Here is a 20,829-nt window from a genome sequence, read left to right on the forward strand (position 1 = left end):
CCAAACTAGTCAAATAGTTTGTATTTAGCAATACAAAATATATTCTAAAGTTATTGACTGCAATTAATACACATACATACACACATTGTTACGGATGATCTGTTTTGGGTCTGTTTTCTTACGTTAGTGTTTTGATACTATTGTTTCGCATTAATTTGGTTATGCATCACAACTGTTGTTAATTTCATAATTTGTTCACCTGTGTATTTATAGCTTTGGCTTTGCTTCAGTCTCCGTCTGTTTTCTTTTGTTTTTAAATAAGCTGGACTGCTGCGAGTAAATCCAGGCTTTTATTTTATTTCGTTCTCAACCTGCGCTGACACACAGTATGGATCAAATCTTTAGGGTTAAGAGTTTTTTTACTTCTAGTAATTTAAAGGGGTAGTTCCCCCAAAAATGAAAAATCTGAAAAAATGTTGTTCATCTTCGGAGTACAAATGAAGATATTTTTGTTGAAATCTGATGGCTCAGAAAGGCGTTCAGTGGCACCACTGCACTAGCGTAGCTACGGGTGGACTGTGCCCATCCAGATTTGAAAAATTGCCCATCCTGTCAGATCCAGGGAAATATATACTTTTAAATAATACTATTTTCTAACTTTTAAACGTTTGTAAAATCAAGAGAAATACATTTTGAGAGTTCATGAAGATAACATTTTTAATATCCAAAAAATAAAATAAAAAATGGAAATTTAGATAAGGCATATTTTGAGCTAAAAGAATGCTGTGAGAAAAATGAATAAACTATGCACATTTGTCTGAGAGACAGTCTGGTGATTGAGATTGGAAGAGGACAAAGTTCCTGCCGGTAAAAAATAATTTCTACTGGCTTCCTTTTGTGTTTCTCTTTGTTTTAATGTACAAAGACAAATCCTGAGAGGTGAAGCACATCTAGCTGTATTTAATTGTCAGTAAACGTTCCGGAAAATGTGTTTGCAAATAGTATTTTTGTATTCTTAAACCGCAAGTGTAAATTTAAAGGCTTTCTCGTGTATAAAGGCATGAGAGGTGAGCCACTTGTGTGGTAATTTGTCTTTGAATAGAGCTGTCACTGTCTTAGATGATGTTGGCAATGGAAGTATTTCTTTTCAGATAAATCACATGCTTTCATAGCCACAGGAAGAATTCGGCATAGCCCGCCATTAAAACACCACTTTGATGTTCATCGGCAGCACATGAAGATCGCCGGCAAATGAGGTTTGGTGAATAATGGGAAAGACCGAATGCTAGAGTGAGATAACACCTCAGAGCGCCATTGTGTGAAAGTGTGAAAGACTGAAGCCCGACATCATGTACATATCTGACTTAAACTCTGTAGAAGAAGCCATGGGTTTCTTTGTGTAGCTGTCCATAAAGTTTTCCCTGCTCTGTGAGATTCTACATAAATCTGTGTATATTACATTTACACTGCTCCCATATTTTTTGGGTAACACTTTACAATAACTTGTGCAATAACTAATGCACAGATAATCATAAGTGAAAGGTCCCGTTCTTTGCGATTCCATCTTTCAAACTTTAGTTAGTGTTTAATGTTGCTGTTAGAGAATAAATAATACCTGTAAAATTATAAAGCTCAAAGTTCAATGGCAAGCGAGATATTTTATTTAACAGAAGTTCCCTTTCAAAGCTTACAGCGAACGGCCGGTTTGGACTACAGCAGGAAGTGCAGGGATGTAATGACGTCACTAGAACCATTTGTTGACTAACCCTCCGGCCACAAGAACACGCAAATAGGGGGTGTGGTCTTGTTGCTCTCCCACATGGAGAAGAGCGCGCATTCAGCGCTTGCATCTCCCCGTTATGGTAAGAGGCGTGACCTTTCCGGGCAAAGTGCGCTAAGCTGCTGTCCAATCACAACACGGGAAGCGCTGGCCCAATCAGAACTCGTTACGTGTTTCTGAAGGAGGGACTTCATAGAACAAGGAAATCATCAGGCCGTTTTTAGGACAGAGGAAACAGTGGTGTAAAGATAAGTAAATTGTGTGAAAAATACAGTTTTTTTACACACGAAACATGAACTCATGTTATATTGCACACTGTAAACATAATCAAAGCCGCCAGTAAAACACGCGAAGAATGGGACCTTCAATGTATTACTAATGGTGAACTAACCCATTTATTAATGATTACTGCATCAGCAACACAGACACAGGCACAGACCGTCAGGGCTTTAGACAGGCTTTATTGAGGAAATTTAAGGCACTATAAGGTGCCAGAACGCTGCATGAGGAAATAATGAAAATGCAGTTTTTATAAACACTACAGGTGAGACGCTGAATATGCCAGTGTTTGGAGTTTATTTACGTGAAGGACAAGAGCGATCCCTGAAGGAAAGGCCTATGAGGGAGACTTTTGGTTTCCATGGAAACTGGCTAAGACAGCCCTAAAGAAAAGCAATGGTGAATCATCAGGTGGTTCCTCCCCAATCCACATGTCTGCAGACGCACACACTTACGTCTGTACTTCATCTCAAAACAGTAAACCCCCTTGAAGGATTTCAGTCAAGTTGTCACTATGTCTAGATCATATCAACATACAGGCTCACCCTTTAAAAACAGCCTATAAAAGAACAAGACAGCCCAAATAAGTAGTAAACCTTCATCCCAGGCCCCAGTTAAACCTTTCTAAACTGTTAAATCACCCGGCGTCACCTCCCTCTAGCTGTGTTGAATGAACCTGTTACTGCACTGCTTAAGAACAGAAATGTGACCTTTGAAGCGCAGAATCTCTGCCTCATTAATTCACTCTGAGTCCAGACAAATCTGGGAGCCTCCAAACCCAGAGCTGCAATCTCAGCGGGAAAAGCCTCTCACTAACTCTGGCCTGTCTAGACGACTCCAGAATGGACTTGGTGTTGGTGTCACACTTTTTTGCATCTTGCAGCATCAGGTGGTAGAGGAAAGAGAGACTGCAGGTCATATATTGATCTGTCTCATCTGGCATTCACTGGCAAGATTTTCGTATCTTTCATACCTCACAAACTAAGTGTCAATAGTAATAGTTCCATTAAAATAAATGCTTTGATAAAGAATAGTTCATAATCAATAAAATAAGTTTTACAAATGCCCATGTTGGTGGTTGGGCGAAAATGACAAAAAAATATATAAAACATCCTCTCCATAAATATAATAAATGTATCTAAAATACTAAATCAGCTATATCTCAAAGTAATCAACTGCTTTATTACTTACTATTACTATTATTATCGTTTTTGCCTTCATATTCTGTCAAGAATAATAAAGTGGTAAATGCAAAAGTCGGTAACACTTTCCAAAAAGGTTTCATTAGTTAACATTAATGTATTTATTAATTAACATTAACTAACTAACTAACCATGAGCAGTTCATTTGTTACCATATTTGTTAATCTTTGTTAACGTTAGTTAATAAAACTACAGCTGTTTATAGTTTGTTTATGTTCACAGTGCATTAACTAATGTTAACAAGATTTTAATGAAGTAAATGTTGAAATTAACATTAACAAAGATTAATAAATGCTTTATAAGTGCTGTTCATTATTAGTTACTAGTAACTAATGTAGTTAACTAATGAACCTTATTGTAAAGTGTAACCCCAAAGTCTAAGTAAAACTAACGTACCGCCGAGACAGAACGGTTGGTGATCCAAATTCAGTATTTATTGAGAGGGTAATCCACAATCGTAGTCAAAAGCAGGTAAAAGGTCATACACAGGCAAAAAGGCAAACAAGACAGGAGAGACAGGCAAACGGGTAATCCGGGAAACAGGCAAGAAATCCAATGACCCAAGAGATATGAAACGTCTCGGTTACGTATGGTAACCCTTGTTCCATGAAGGAGGGAACGGAGACGTACGTCGGACTGACTGACAAATTGGAATCACTTTTGGGAGCCCCTATCAGCTTCGAGATGTAGAAACCGGGCCAATGACTATTGGTGTGTGTGTTTCACATATCGCACCCCGCCCCGCAGCGCGGGCATAAAGCGGAAGCGATCACAACGCACTATTGTTTTTCACTGAGGAGCCGAACTAGTGACTCAGCCTGCAGTGATGGTACAGCAACTGTGGTGACGGGACGTACGTCTCCATTCCCTCCTTCAGGGAACGAGGGTTACCATACGTAACCGAGATGTTCCCTTTCAGTCGGTCACGTTCGAAGTACGTCAGACTGACCGACGAATTGGGATCCCTTTGGAAAATGCCATGGTTACTACCACTTCCAGCGCCCTGCTAGAGCCCCTCAGACAATGTCTGTACCGGGCGGGGAAATTCATGCAGGGAGAGCCACGCTGCAGACTATTGGATAACGCTGGGAAAGCGTGCCCGGGGGGCCGCTGCGGAAGCCACATCATGCCCAGAGGGAGTTACCATGTGGAGAATACACGTATGGACTGGCCGTGGGCAGTACAACATACGAAAGTCCCAGGGCGACTTTAGGCGGGGGAGCAAAACCTAGACTGAGACGGCAGAGCGGGCTCTGCAGAGGGAAAGACACGGGCTCGCCGTAGGGAGCCGTACCATGGAAGAATACACCTATGGGACCACAGTGGGGGTCACAACATATGGAACCCAGCCTAACACAAGTTCCACCAATGCATACAAGTGTTAGACCTGGCGTCAGACGCTCCACCACGTCTGACTTGCGTGGGTTGCGGAGAACTTGGGCTGGGTCTGCCTCCTCCGAAGGCAGTGCTTGCAGGCTCACCACCTGGTGAGTGGTGGGAACTTTGGGCACGTATCCAGGCCGGGGTCTCAGGATCACGTGAGAGTTGTCCAGCCTGAATTCCAGGCACGATTCGTCGTCCGAAAATGCCTGCAGGTCCCCTACCCTCTTGATGGAGGCCAATGCAGACAGGAGTATCTATAGGAGAATTTTTAACTCTGTTGACTGCAAAGGCTCAAAGGGAGGTCTCTGCTGTGCGGTCAGCACCAGAGACAGGTCCCAAGAGGGTATCGAGGGAGGGCGAGGCGGATTTAGTCTCCTCGCCCCCCTCAGGAACCTGACGATCAGGTCGTGCTTCCCAAAGGACTTTCCACCTACCAAATCATGATTAGTGGCTACCGCGGCAACATAAACTTTGAGGGTAGAGGGAGACTTTTCTCCAACCCGTCTTGTAGGAAGGAAGCATGGCACCGACCGAACATCTTCGGGGGTCTTCTCGGTGAGAAAAGCACCAGTCGACGAACAGGTTCCAGTTCAACGCATAGAGGTGCCTCGTAGAGGGCGCTCTAGCGGAAGTAATGGTGTCTACCACTGCCTGTGGTACGTCCCCTAGAACCTCCACGTGCCGTTCAGGGACCAAACATGGAGATTCCAGAGGTCCGGACGTGGGTGCTAGAGGGTGCCCCGTCTCTGAGTCAGAAGGTCCTTCCTCAGAGGAATGGGCCAAGGATGTGCTGTTGTGAGGAGCACTAGTTCTGGGAACCAAGTTCTGTTGGGCCAATACGGAGCTACCAACAGGACTTGCTTCTCGTCCTCCCTGACCTTGCACAGTGTCTGTGCGAGAAGGCTCACTGGGGGAAACGATACTTGCGTAGGCCCCGAGGCCAGCTGTGTGCCAGGGCATCCGTGTCGAGGGTCCCCTTGGTCAGGGAATAAAACAACTGGCAATGGGCTGTGTCCGTGGCGGCAAACAGGTCTACCTGTGCGGTCCCGAAGCGGCTCCATATCAGCTGGACCTCCTGGGGATGGAGTCTCCACTCTCCCGGGAGCACTGGCTGTCGTGAGAGCTTGTCTGCCACACGATTGAGCAGGCCCAGAATGTGAATGGCACAAAGCGCCCTCAGATGCTTATGACTCCATAACAGGTGGTGGCGGGCGAGTTGGGACATGCAACGGAAGCGTAGACCACCCTGTTTGATGATTTACGCAACGGCCGCAGTGTTGTCCGTATGGACCAGAACGTGCTTGCCATGTAGCAGGGTTTGGAAGCTGGCCCAGCGCAAGATGAACTGCTAACAACTCCAGGCAGTTGATGTGTTGAGGGATCAACTGATTGATGTGTAGACAATCGCATGCCTGGACACTTGTTCTAGGGGCACTCCTGCCCATAGAAATGCAGGGTCCGTCCACGGGCTGAAGGTTTGGCGGCACCTCGGTGTGGCTGAGACACGGCCCACTGTGCCACGCCCACCTCAGGACTCGGTTGTGTAGCCAGCGTTGAAGCGGTCTCATATGGAGCAATCCCAGCGGTGTTACTGCAGCTACGGATGCCATATGCCCCAGGAGCCTCTGAAAATGTTTCAGTGGGACCGCCGTCCTGCATTTGAACGAATTCAAGCAGTTCAACACCGTCTGGACGCACTCCTTGGTGAGGCGTGCTGTCAGACCGACCGAATCCAGCTCCATCCTGAGAAAAGAGATCTTCTGCGTGGGGCAGATTTTGCACTTTTCCCAGTTGACCCGAAACCCCAACTGGCTGAGGTGACTAAGCATCATGTCCCTGTGTTCGCACAACTGCTCTCGCGACTAGGCAAGGATCAGCCAGTCGTCGAGATAGTTGAGGATGTGAACACCATGCTCACTCATGGGAGCAATGGCCACCTCCGTGACTTTCGTGAAGATGGCGGGGTCTGAGTGTGCGGGGCAACACAAACCTGCTTTCGCTGAGGGGGCATCCCACGCGCCCCCTGCTGGCGATTAGAGAAGCGCCTGAGGGTTACAAGGCATGGCAGCGTCGTCACCGCCAAGTTCGCTATCTTGGCATCCAGCGGTATCGGAACTGCTCTTAAAATTTTTGAATTTTAGGTTTTTAACACCAGTGGCAGAACAGAATTTACCAATGGTTCTCCACCCGGCCCTCCTCCGGGGAAGAGCAGCTTCTGACCAAAACTGGTTGACTCCTCCCAGCTGACTAACAGCCGAGACGGGTGGCATTGTGGGACCAATGCCCATGGCGATGAGCAGACTGAGGGGTCGCCAATGTTTCTGGACCAGGGTGGACATCTTCTGGCCAAGGGCCAGCGTTGTGACTTTAAATATAAATCTGTCACTGTGTGCAGATCAACCTTGGCTCAGAACTACCCTTGTGCACCAAGAGTGCTGGGCAGAGGCAGCCCGCCAGTGGCACTGCCACCTCACCAATGAGTGTAGTGAGAGAGAAGAAAAAAACTTTACACAGATTATGGCCCCAATAGTGCTCCATATTCTGGCACCAATGGCTCCACACTGCCAAATTTTTCCCAATGCACATCTGGAAAAAGGCAAGGGGGCGTGCAAGGCAAATGTATGAGTTGCACCACGCCTCGGCCAGCCGGGAAAGCATGACTGTCAAGTATGAATTTGATTCAGCATGAGCACCCACTATTATAGTGGAATCTCAGCCTCATCTTCATTTTCAACACATAACAGTCCTCTCTCCGATGCAGCGATTGACATCTGTCCTCTGCTAGAGCCCCAAATGAAGTGCTAGGTCCCTCTTTTTTTTTTTTTTTTAGGGACCAGCAATCCCACCTGTAAGCTACCAGCAGGTATGCGAGATAGTGAGCGTGGCTGTGAGACGGTACATGGCGCGCTGAGCACTTAAACCCTTTATGAAAAAAGCAAGCGAACAACACGCCGACGTGGTCATGCTCTCATGAGAGAGCATGAACCACCCACGAACACAGTCTCAGCATGCTGTGATGCGCTAGAGGAGTGGGGGCCCCCACTGTAATCCTCAGATCATCCAGACTTATCAGCCAAAGTAGCTCTTTTCCAGATCACCAGAAAAGAAACTAGCTCAGGGTATAAGTGAAGGGACTCAACCCCATTTGAGGTATCAGTCTCGAACGCACATCTAGAGCGCCAAGTGACTCACGCTGGGTTGCCGTGGCAACACGCGTTGTCAGACGGCACACAGCGGTGAGACGGTGAGACGAACAGGGCGCTGACGTGATCCCGTTCTCCTGAGAGAACATGGATCACCCACGAACACAATCTCAACATTGTTATGCGAGAGGACTCGTGGCCGTCAGGACAGGAAACAACCGCATCCAGAAATGCATGGCTGGAATGACGTCTTGATAAAGACACAGTGTCACACCCGCGCTGCTCTTTTAGAAGAAAATGTGCTCTTTTAAACGTGCTAAAGCACCCAGGAATGACCGCGGCAAAATACAGGAGATTAGTGCAGCCCTTTGTATGCTCTCACCATTTGGAACGCCCTCACCGAACCAACAGACCAAACAGTGCTGTGAAAACAGTAGTTTATCACTGTATCAGTGAGCTGCCGGCCGTCGCTGATCGTGCCGTCTCACCAGCACTAAAAGAAGCCTCTTCTCTCGTTCTCTCTTTCTCTCTCTGCTGAAGCAGGAACAGTTTTCTTCATCAACACCGTGTTCTGCTCCGAAGTGAAGTACAATAGTGCGTTGCGCTCGCTTCCGCTTTATGCCCGCGCTGTGGGGCGTGGTGCGATATGCGAAACACGCACGCCAATAGTCATTGGCCCGTTCTCTATATCTCGAAGCTGATAGGGGCTCCCAGAAGTGATCCCAATTCTTTGGTTAGTCCGATGTACGTCGAACGTGACCAACTGAAAGGGAACCAGGGATAACGCTCAGAAATGTAGTGTGAGACAAAACAAGACTTTGCAATGAATGACAGAGATAACCAGGCTTATATAGGGTGAGGATCCTATGAAAACAGCATAATGAGACACAGGCGTCAACAGTGAGTGCTAATGAGTCCGGGCAAAGACAGCATAACAAACTACATTTAATCAATCAATCAATCACTCAATAAAAAAAATAATCATATTAATGACTAAATTTAGGGGATTACAATTGCCCCCGTCGGTATTCTATACTATTATTCACAGGTTTATGTAAATATGTTACATATCCCAATAAAAAGAGAATGCAATTAATTTGATATTTAAGAAATAGTTCACCCAAACTTGAAAACTATGTCCTTTATTTACTTTAAATACATTGAAGATAAACAAAAGTCTTACAGGTTTGGAACAACATTAGGGTGCTTACGTTTTTCCAAACCCGCAAAACTTTCGTTCATCTTCAGAACTCAAATGAATATGTTTTTGATGAAATCTTGGAGCTTTCTGTCCCTCCGTTTACAGCTACGCAACGGCCACTTAATGCTTCAAAAAGTTAATAAAAAGATCATAAAACTAATTCCATATGAATCGAGCGGTTTAGTACAAGTCTGATCAAGTCTGAAGAAACTTGATCGCTATATGATGGTCAGAATTTAGGCTTTTATACACATAAAAAATGATAAGTGAACGTAAACAGAAGCTCAACTAAACCTGCTTCATGCGTGAGAACAAACCTCGTTGGTTCTTGCTGAAGCTCAAATGTACTGCATAACACAAGAATGAATCTCATTGGATCTCGCGGAAGCTGAAACATGCTGCATAACACAAAAGAATGAACCTCAATGGTTCTCACACATCAAGCAAACATGCCTGAGCTTCCATTTACCACAACTGATGTGTGCGATGATGAATGTTTATGTGAATATAAGCCTAAATTCAATCTGTTCATCATATAAAGTGATCGTGTCTCTTCAGAAAATTTGGACTAAACCTCTTATTCATATGGATTGGTTTTACAATCTCTTGATGAACTAAATGAAGTGTCAAAGTGGTAGTTGCACAGACTGTCAATGGCAGGACAAAAAGTGCTCAGATTTCATAAAAAAAAATCTTTATTTTTGTGTTACGAAGATCAGGGTTCCTACACATTTTCTCTTTCAAATTTTAATACCTTTCCAGCCTCAAATTTCCAAACCTCTATGTAGATTTTCAGGCCATAATTAATATAAATAGTTTATACAGCATTATTTACTGCATTATATTTAGTACAGTCATCTGTAAATATTTTAATTTTCTCAATGACTCGTTGTTCATTTCGAATGGTTTCGTTTAAAAGTGGACATTTCAAGCTTTCTATAGCCTAAACATGATATATCTCATGTCTGTGAGGCAAGTAGCCTGCTGAGTTTGGTTTATTTAATGTTGTTTTACCGCTGAGCAGCTCATATGAGTGAAGCGCGTCTGCAGCGGATTATTGAGTTGAGCGTCCGTCACACCGTTTAGCTCCGCTCCTTACAGGCTCGTTCTCGTCGGTCGTCAGATTCAGAACCCAAAAACGGAAAGTAGCTTTTGGTCGCGCTACTCCGCTATATAAAGCTGTATAATGGAGTTAGCTACTGGATAAGCTACACTGTTTTAAAAGTAACTGAGCTACTGACAAGCTACTGAAAAATGTAGTTAAGCTAGTAGCGTCGCTACTTGTAGCTCGCTACTGCCCAACACTGATTAAGAGTTCCTAGACGACACTCGCGGCAGATTAGATTTGCTGCCGCTAGGGTGCGTCTTGATTTCTAGGCTATAGGAACTCTGGAAGATGAACAAAAGTCTTACAGGTTTGAAACAAGGAGGGTAATCTATGACAGAATTTTCATTTTTGGGTGAACTGTCCCTTTAATATTGTCTTATCTTTTAGTCAGTATATGATATTCAAATGAAAATGTATGAGATCCAATAAACTGGTATTAAGCTATGAATTCTTAATTAGATACAAGCTCACTTGGTCAGAGTACGATGACATTAGATAATATTTCACCTCATTCCAGAGGACATTTTTCCTTTATATACTGGTGTATTTGAGACAGAGACTGATGGTAGGTAGAAAAGTCCTCCGAGTAATGACTTCCTTTGCAAGCAGTTTTCTAATGGAAAACTAATCCATATTAACTAAGAGTTAATCAACACCAAATTGAAATCGGATTCCCATTTAATGCTTTGTCAGCCCATATAAATGGTCAACACTGACTAAGACCAAAAAGTTCTCTGTAAGTAATCGCCAACAGCAAGTGCAGCGCTGAAGTCAATGTGTGCAGGATATTAGTTAAATCAGTTTCACAACATTGTTATTTTCGTTTGTCTGACATTTATTTCATTAACCATGATAAGACTGAATCAAAATGGTCATGTGTGTATAGCTTGTTAGACCTCAGTTTCTGACACATTAAACCTTTTTCTTGTATTTGCAAATTTAACTAGAAAGACAATGCCAAGTGGGTTCTCTACTCAGGCAACTTGGTTAATCTGCTTTTAATGGATTTGAGGGATATTGTGAGTGTAACACATCTGTTATGTAATGATACACACAAGTAAAGACTAATGTTCCTCTGTGGTGTAATCTTTACTGCCATTTTGTCAGTGCTATTATACTAATGCAGCATTTTAATCACCGCACAGGGTTTCAATGCAAACTAAACAATCAAGCTCTGTAAAAAAACAACCCATTTCGCTACAGTCATGTTTGCCAGGCATTAAATGTCACTCAGAAAGGGCCAATGACATCTCATCTAGGGTGATATCACCAGGCAACATAATATATGAAGGGGGAGGCCAAAATAACCAATTCGACATGAAAACCATTCAAAAGTTTGCAAAGGCGCGTCATGATAGGTTGATTAGCAGTTCGCACTGAACATTAATACAAGTCTGAAGACCTCTAGCAATTGCCACTGAATTATGAAGCAGGGCAACAATGAGACATCTAAAGAGTTAGTTTACAAAAACTATAAAACATTTATGTAAAATGTCTAACACAGACCATAAGGCATCTAAAGAGTAAGTCTATAAAGACCACAACTTTAATTTTTTTTTAATGCAAAATGTCTTACACAGACCATTTGGAAGAAGACTTCACAGTTACATCACTGCAGTTGCATTGTTAAGGTGGCAGAAAAACAGTGGAGGAAAACGGTGAGATTTACAGAATAAGGAAAATAAATGTCTTCTTGTGCCTTTAAACATCATAATTAGAATGCAAAAAAAGATGGTCTTCATTTTTATAGAATACTGTCATTAAAGACACAATTTAAAGCTAAATGCAGACATTTATGGTCGCAAGCCATTAACCAGACAGACTGGACTGAATATATATCTACATTCAATATGCAGTTCATAGAGGGCATAATGTATGTTCCTTGCAGTTACTGCATGATTTAATCCTATAACATAACACTTTAAATAGATAACATTTAACCCATTTTTATATATCTTGAGTTTATATCTTACAAATCAGATTTTACAGCGCTCAATTGCGTTTATATCACAAATCTGAGAAAAAATAAAAATAGAGTTTCTATGACAATTCTATTTTTTTTTCTTCTCAGAATTGGGATAAATATACTCGGAATTGCCCCCCAATAAAGCACCAAAATGCTCTGTTAACTATTAGCTAACTATTTTTGGAATGTAAAGTCAGTGTTTCATAGTTACATTTAAAACAAAAGAATTCCCCCTTGGAATAGTTCTATTGTAATTTCTCTTCATATTGACTTCAGTTGTTCATCCCACATTCTAGTTCCATCACCGAGGATATTTGAATGGCATGTGTCTAATGTCTTGTATTCAATGCAAATGCACATCATTCAATCTACCAAAAACCTAGAGAAATAACGGATGCTTTCTGCTGGCAACAGTTGAACATAGTGAGGGAAATCTAATGGCGTGAGCAGCCAGCTAATTTGAGTGATTAGATCCAGATAATTACTCTGCAGGGTCATATAATGTCCTAGGAATATGATGCAATTTTACAGGATAAAAACAAACACTGTTTCCTCAATATACTACCATTTTCTTGAGTGTTGATACACTGACACAGGAACAGAGAGGTTTCATGAAAACCACAGCAACCAGACCTAAGCTTTCAGTTTAAGAGGACAGCGTGAGAAGTAAATGTATACCTCCTTCACTGGTTCTTCAACTGGAGGCTTTTAATTTGAATGAATGCCATAACTTCCCACTGTACTTTATAGTAGAGACCCAAGAATCCCTGAAGGCAAATGGTTGTTCTGCTTGTAATTAGGTCTCAGGCTGAGCCTACATCGGGGACTGGGGTGGGCATGACCCACTCAATTACAACTGGATCATCGGAATCATGTAACCATGGACACTTCATTAAAAACATCCATATTCTTTCTTTTTCTTTATTAAAGTAGGATCTCAGGTCTGTCACCATTGACATTTTTGAAAAGCCCTCATTAATCTTAAATTGATTTGCCTCGCGTGCTACTTTCTCTGTTATCCTTTTCTTTTGATCTATTGGTATGACCCTAATGTTTTTTCTCTCAAAATGTACCAAATATGTACACTTTATTAAGATGGTCTACTTTAGGCAACAACAAGTAACTTTGCAACTACATGTCAACAAACTCTCAGTAGAGTATTAGTAAGACTGTAGACTGATAGGGTTTAAGAATTAGTTGATATACTTGTAAAGTTACTTATATTCAGTAGAATGTGTGTTGGGGACGATCAAAATAAAGTGTTAGCAGGTATTATTAAAGGGTTACTTCAGCGATTAGCATATGGCTTTGTATCAGTAGAAACCCTGGAGTATATTCAAATGTTTGTGCTTTCCCCCCTTATATCCCCCTGAGACAAGAGATTTATGCATTTTATTTCTGGAAAAATTCCTCCTATGATGCAAATTGACGATATTTGCATCATAGGAGGAATGTTTGGCCAAAGGCTAAAGACTACAGCCAGCAGAGGGAGCCATTTCTGCATGTTTTGAATCTGCGTATGGGGGATGGAGATCACACTCACAGCTCAGCTCACAGCTACAGGCATTCATTTAAACGGAGCTATGGTGAGCAATATAAGTCTTCTAACTTCTCAAAATAATTTCTATGAAAGTTAAGCTTGCAAAGGCATGAAATGAAACGCGCCATACTGAACTTGCGTTGTGAATGTATGCCACGAGTGTAGTCGCAATTACCTCAGCTCTCATCACGAGACTTCATCAGCTCATTTATTTCACTCCTGCAGTTGGTGCTCAGTGCTGTGATACTCGCGCGGTGACTCATTATATTGAACAGACACGTACAGTTTTTAATTCTAGTGTCTTCTCCAACTCAGTCACAGTAATCCAGTAGCGGTGGCTTTGGGAATGGCCTCACAGGGCAGCGAAACATTCTGGGAATTGTAGTCTTTCATCCTCATGAGACAAAAATAAATTTTTCTGTCTTTTCTCAGTCTAGAAGGCTCCAAATTAAAAAATATTTTCACATTTCTACTACATTGATGACCCAGTTTAAATACAAATTCATCTTCCCAGCGCTGAAGTACCCCTTTAAGCAGACAGTCTACGAATAGAGTCAGTTGACATGTAGTTGCAAAGGTACTTACAGTATAAGTTACTAGAATGTCTAAAGTGGACATTGAAAAAAGTGTTACCCAAATCTTTCTAGGTAAGCAACCTTTTGCTAAACTCCACTAACAACCAAGTCACTTCTTTACAATGGATAAGCTTTTGTCATTTCCAGTGGCAATTTAGCACAAATAAGTTGAGCATTTAAGACACAATTGTCTAATTCTAGAATTTTGCAGAGGCCTTGACATGTCAACTTCAGAGTAAGTAATGAATGTATAGATTGCGATTGGGTACCTGAGTGTTTTGCGAACCATATCTTCATCTGTTATTCCATAATACGTCAGGGTCTCACTCCAGACAGGGTTGAGAGTGTTGCGTAGGGTCTTGGTGCGGAGCTTATTGGCCTAGAAGAAATGATAGATTTGCTTGTAGATTAGTGGTTGTGTTCACTGGCACTCTTTAGTCTTTATTCTTAGCACGAGCTAAGAATATACCAGAGCTTCCATTTCACCATGTCAGGCAAATCAGGGGTTTAAACTCTGTATTTAAATATGCACCAAATTTTGGTAACAGGATTGCAAAAAGGGAAATGACACTAAGAATTACTGAAAAAAAAAACAAAAAAAAACAGCTTGTATTATAGTTAGTTTGACCAAGGCTTTCCAAGCATTTTATAAAGCTTAAGGCACTATGTTGTACTGTTCATGGAAAATTGGAAAGTTCCTCATGGTGATTAAAGCAGGTGTGATTAACACCTGAGTCTTTGTTTCATCTAGCACATCTGTGAGGTGTTTCCTAATCCTAATGGGATAACTCTGATATCCTATCCCATTCGATTACGCTGTAACCACGCTGTGAAGGAGAGTTCAGCTCCACTGTAGGAGATATGATCCATACAGTAGGTGGATGACTTAAAGGAGTCTTATGTTGCCAGTAGTTAAGTGGATTGTTGGCAAGATGAGCAAGGAGGGTAAAAAACTGATGAATTATAATGAGAGGTATGATGGTAATTTGTAGCACACAAAGGTTGGTCAGTGATGAGGAACTGACATTTAGTTTGTAAGGTTGCACTGGTCATTTTGACTAAAGTATTCTAGACTCGTTGTGGGACAGAAGGATTGGATATGACAGTGTGTTTATTTATTTAAGTTTGTTTATGAAATATGAACATCAAATGGTGAAGTAAATATTATTCTGAAGATATACACCTCAGACTCAAGAGTCTGAAGTAAAGAAGGTGTTTGTTTCAAGATGAGTTCTGAGCCTGGGTGAAAGCAAATGTATGATTTTAAAGGAAGTGTATGTAAGATTGTGGCAAAACCTGGTACTGCAATCGGTTACACTTTATTTTGATAGTCCACTTTAGACATTCTACTAACTATAAGTAACTTTGCAACTACATGTCAACTAACTCTCATTAGAGTATTAGTAGACTGTCAGTAGACTGGTAGGTGACGGTTAGGTGTTAGGGTTCGGGTTAGTATAATAAGTTGAATTGTAGTTGCCAATTTACTTATAGTCAGTAGAATGTCTGTTGGACCGACAAAATAAAGTTTTAGTAAATATTAATCAGACAGTCTATAAAATACTCTAATGACAGTTAGTTGTCTAAAGTGGACTATCAAAATAAAGTGTTACCCAGCAATCACTTTCAAATGACTGTAGAGCGGTGTATCCCCTCTCCCCCTCCCCCCTGACTCGAGGTTGCCAGATTGGCTGCAGGATCCAGCAGGAACGTTTGTAGCTGCAACTGTGGTAACTAGAGCAGATCTGGCAACCCGGATGCTGAAACACTACTGACTTTGTGATTGGTCGATAGGTGGAGGGCGGAGCTTCAGGCCAAAACATAACATGTCAACATCAACATCAGTTGAGGGCTGCAACAACAACTTTTAAATGACAATATCCTGTCCGGACTACTGTTGTCAGTGATAGAAGTATTTGAAATTAACATGATTTCTTAATGTCTAGTGACATCAGGGCCGTTTTATAATTAATTGAAATACATTTCTTACATACAGTTCCTTTAAATTCGGTCTGTAAATTTTTGTAGCGCGTACAACAGTGTATGCGCAATGTGAATGTTGAGATAGAAAAGTCCACTAGGTGGCAATAAGTAAAGCTGTGGTGTACTGTGCGGTATATATTTTATGAATTTAAATTGTAAACACAAACAGACACCTCTAGCCAGTAACCTTCCATCTGATGTCATTTCAAATGTAATTGTAATCCCTGCTGGCAAAATCAGTGGCAATGAGCAAATTTTCATCTTCTATTAAAAAACTTCAAAATTATATAGGATTTGCTGGAGACAAAAAATTTGTGAGCTGCACCTGTTTGAAAACCCATATCTATAGAAAAGAAAACTTTTCCCCAATGAAACTACATTTGTTTGATTAACATTAATGTGACAGACAGCCTATATATTAAGACCTACTGTACCACATGCATCTAATTTTACACAACAGATGTTTTCCCCCAACATAACAGATCATGTTTGCATGAATACTTGCCAAGACAGATATTTTGAAATACTGTAATTCTGAGTATGTGTGTATATCGGTATTGTCTGAGGTTATTTGCGCATGCGCTTCGGATCTGTCAGTTAGCGCGAGTACGATTGTTTTGTTTACATCAGCACGAGTTTGATAATCACATTTCATTGGTTCAGACTCATGACATTGAGAACATGAGAATTCACTATGAATAGTCACAAAGTAGAAATGCTGTGCTTTACAACGATACCAAACTTATACTGAGGGGGAAGCGCAGTGCCAGTCTTCGAGAAGCGAGCAAAGGACAACGGCAGTTTTCATGGACAAAGGAAAGGTACTCCTCTCAGAAAAAATACAATAAATATACTTTTGGATGTTTAATTGCTATTTGGAGCACTGGGATTGCTAGATGAAGGCTTAATGAACTAATTTTGTGAAAACCTCAAATTCAACCAAAGTTGGCATTTTTCACTTGCTTTGCCTGTTGTTTGAAATTATCCCGTATGCATTCCAAATCCTTTAGCCAGCATGGGTTACAATTTAAATACACTGTAAAAAAATGTGTTGGTTTAACTTAAAAAAGTAAGTAGCCTGGTTGCCTTAAAATTTTGAGTTTATTGAAATAAAAAAATTTAGTTAATACAATGAAGGAAATTGGTATAATAAATAGAAACTCAAAATATTATTGTATCTGAAACACATAAAAAATGTGATAAATCATGAAAATAGCACAATTTAGCATCACAAATAAAACACAATAAGCTTACAAAATCTTTTACTAATATTTGAATAAAGGTTGTCGATTCTCAAAATTTTTCATTGTATTAACGCAAAATTTTAATTTGAATGAATTCAAAATTTTAAGGCAACCACACTGTAAAAAAATATTGTTGGTTTAACTTAAAAACACACACAATTACCCGATATGCTTACAAAATCTTTTACTAATATTTCAATATTTCATATTCAAAAATGTTCATTGTATTAACTCACATTTTTAATTTCAATGAACTCAAAATTAAGGCAACCAGGTAACTTATTCTTTAAATATTTTTTTTACAGTGCAGGTAACTTATTTTTTAAATAATTTTTGACAGTGTATGTGAATGTTGAACAGTGATAAACAGTACCGTGTTTAACAGGTGTGTACATGTTTTAAAGACCATCAGAATCTTCATTATATGAAATCAACTGTCGACATATTACCATGAAGCTGTGGTTCTCAACCTTTTCTTTTTTTGTTAGCACTTGAATTAACTTAGATTATTATTATTGTATTGATAACAATATGCATCTACATTTTATCTATAATCATATAATACTCTGAATCATCTGAATTTAAGTAATCATGTGACCCTCTTGGAAGTTTGCAGAGACCCTCTAATGGGTTGAGAACCACTGCCTTAAAACATATTAATAATTTAACTATAAGCCTCTTTGGAATGTATAAAACAATGCATCTCCAAGTGTTGAGCAGGCACATACCTTACTAGCTCCAGGCAGCAGGTGCAGTTTAACATAGGGATCTGACAGCCCATTGTGATCCATTGGTTTGAGTCCCTGAGAGACAGGAAAGGAAAAAAAAGGTGACTTATGAAAAACAACCACTTTTAGACAAGCTGTGAAGTCAACAACATAAAGACCATGTCAGCCTGATATATTCCATGGGTTTAGATATCCAATTCATGTCAAACTCTTGCTTTTTCTACTAAGACGTAGTGTTTCAAATCCGGCCAAATAAGCTAATTAGAAATGCTGGAGGTGATGTCGTGCCATGACAGCAGAGCACTCTCCTGCAGCTCTTAGCTTTCGATTAACATGCATTTTAGAACGGGCAAAAAGCACAAGCACTTTGTGTGGACACGGCATAAAAAACCCTAATCACTGCTGAAATATCAGACGTGCAATCATACAAAAATAAATTGAGCCATTGCGTTGGTGCCAATAATAAAGCATGTTTCTGAAACGTTGTTTATAATCAGCTCTCATAAGAGTCAACCTCATTCATTATGAAGTATGCTTTTTTGAGCTACTTAAACAGCTTTGGGGTCTCTGAGATCCCACACAAAACTTGAGGGTTATGAATGAACTACAAGCTGCACAGAATTTAGAGTAAATATCAATACAAAGCTAGACAACACTGTCTGCTGTCGGAGAGTATGTGAAGCAAACATTGATCTTATTGAAAACCTCTGCACCACCTGACACCCATCATCTGCTCTGCTCTACTGCTTAATTACCATGGGATTCAGCGAGCTAGCTTTGGACATTTGAAGCATAGGGCTGCGTAATTCTTTATTCATCAATATCGCAGAGGGTATTACTGAATTATTTTTCAGTAATACCCAGGGTGGGAAATTGGCTGGTGGATGTCCAATTTTACTAGCCACTTATATTTTTTACCAGCCACTTTTTACAGAATTCAAATTTAAAAGAAAGTGCATTAGCATAGTATTGGGTGAATTCGGGTTGATTGGGACATTTTTCCGCAGTCATTTCAATGGCAGAAACGGTCAGAATCATGAAATTAGTCACTCGACAAAGGTGCATTATTGTTACTAGCAACATCATTATTTGACAAAAGCTGTCCAATCCGTTACAATGAATGTTTTTAGTAGTAACCAGTAAAAATATGTTTTACAATTCACCCGCCTGTGGCTGGTATACACAGCAAAGTCACCCGCCACTTTGAAAAAGTACCTGCCATTGGCTGGTGGCGGGTGCTAATTTCCCACCCTGGTAATACCCTTAACATTTTATCCTGATGCTTAAGTTTCCCAACACTGTTAAGCATCACATTCACAGTGGGAGAAAAGCAGTGCTGTCTCCCAGAGACCTTGTGGGGGATGTTGTTGATTAAGGGAGCATGTTCCACACAAAGGATTTACCTTTCTGGACTAACCTCTGTGTTCTAAAGGATGGTTTTATTTTAGCTGTCTGCATAATGCAACTTTGCAGCATAATTTAAGAAAAGTGTTTATCTTCAGTAAACAAGCGTCAAGTGTGCTTTTGCTCTAATACAATCAAGTTTATTCCCACAGAGAGTTGGTGCTGAAAGAGCTTCAGGTATTTCCAGAGACATCTGGCATGAAATCGTATTTCTTTAAACGTTCAGCAGGAGCCAAGTTAATGAGAGAAAGAAAGGGAAAAATACACATTTTGTCCTTTTTTATTTGTGCTGTAAATATATATATATATATATATATATATATATATATATATATATATATATATATATATATATATATATATATATATATATATATATATATATACTTGGTTACACTTTATGTTAAAGTGTTCTTGTTACAGTGTAATTATACATTTAAGTACTGGGTGATATTAATAAGCAACATGTACTTTCTACACATGCACATATTTAGGGCACTGTAATACACACGATGCAATGCTGCGTGACTCGAGTGTTTTTTGCTAGTTTCAGCCCGACACAGTTAGCATTTTCATATCCTGCGCCACGTTGTTTAAATAGCAAATTCTCTAAATAAGGTGTCAGCTTTGTCTTCCCATGTTTCTCCTGAAAACCATTAGGAGAAATACGAGTAGACACAACTGAGACATGAGAAATATCTGATAATTAATTGAGATTCTTATTTAGCTCTTGCTGTAGTATCAGCAGTGTCTCAGATGTTTCTCCTAAAAACCATTAGGACAAATAAGAGTAGACACAACTGAGACATGAGAAATATCTGAGAAAAAGGAGAGCAAAATGAGAAACAAGAAACATTGGTGATCTCTTTATTGTCTCGCTGTTTTTTTTTCTTCTTTTTTTATGACATTGGTGTTTTTCAACTTAAATGGACAGGACCGTACGATAAGCGACCGGAAACAATGGGAAAAGCGAGAAGGGAACAGGAGCAGGAAAGTATACCTATAGCTGGGACTTGAACTCGTGCTGTCTGAGGTGTTGATGCAATGTTGATGTGCTGCAAGGCTATGGCTCTGACAGAGCTTTCTCTAAGCTCAGGATACTACGGGCTTATTATTTGTTATATGTCTCATTTAGGTATCAGCTTTGCTTCTGGTGCCATCTGCATAAACTTTATCAAATAAGTTCCTAAGTTCTGCAGGGTTCTGCAGCTATGCTAAGTAGTATACCAAAGGGCAATCAATCTTACTTTTCCAATTAAAATTAAATGACCTTTTTATGTAACTGACTTAAATAAGTTATTACCAGGCTTGGGGGGAAATAATTCTTGACTACCTTTTAAGACTAGTCTAAGA

General features: G+C 40.5%; 1 protein-coding gene across 3 annotated transcripts in view; it reads right to left on the reverse strand.

Annotated features, from left to right (window-relative positions):
• Positions 1–20,829, reverse strand: part of doc2b (double C2-like domains, beta) — a 288,545-nt gene that overhangs the window by 28,050 nt on the left and 239,666 nt on the right. For all 3 annotated transcript variants that reach the window (XM_067437770.1, XM_067437769.1, XM_067437768.1), the window contains 2 exons: positions 18,073–18,147; positions 14,387–14,496 (listed from right to left, as the gene is read on the reverse strand). In XM_067437770.1, the coding sequence (XP_067293871.1) occupies positions 14,387–14,496; positions 18,073–18,147 (185 nt within the window). The remainder of the gene's footprint in view (positions 1–14,386; positions 14,497–18,072; positions 18,148–20,829) is intronic.

This window comes from Pseudorasbora parva, chromosome 3 (assembly GCF_024679245.1).
Source record: "Pseudorasbora parva isolate DD20220531a chromosome 3, ASM2467924v1, whole genome shotgun sequence".
Taxonomy (NCBI): domain Eukaryota; kingdom Metazoa; phylum Chordata; class Actinopteri; order Cypriniformes; family Gobionidae; genus Pseudorasbora; species Pseudorasbora parva.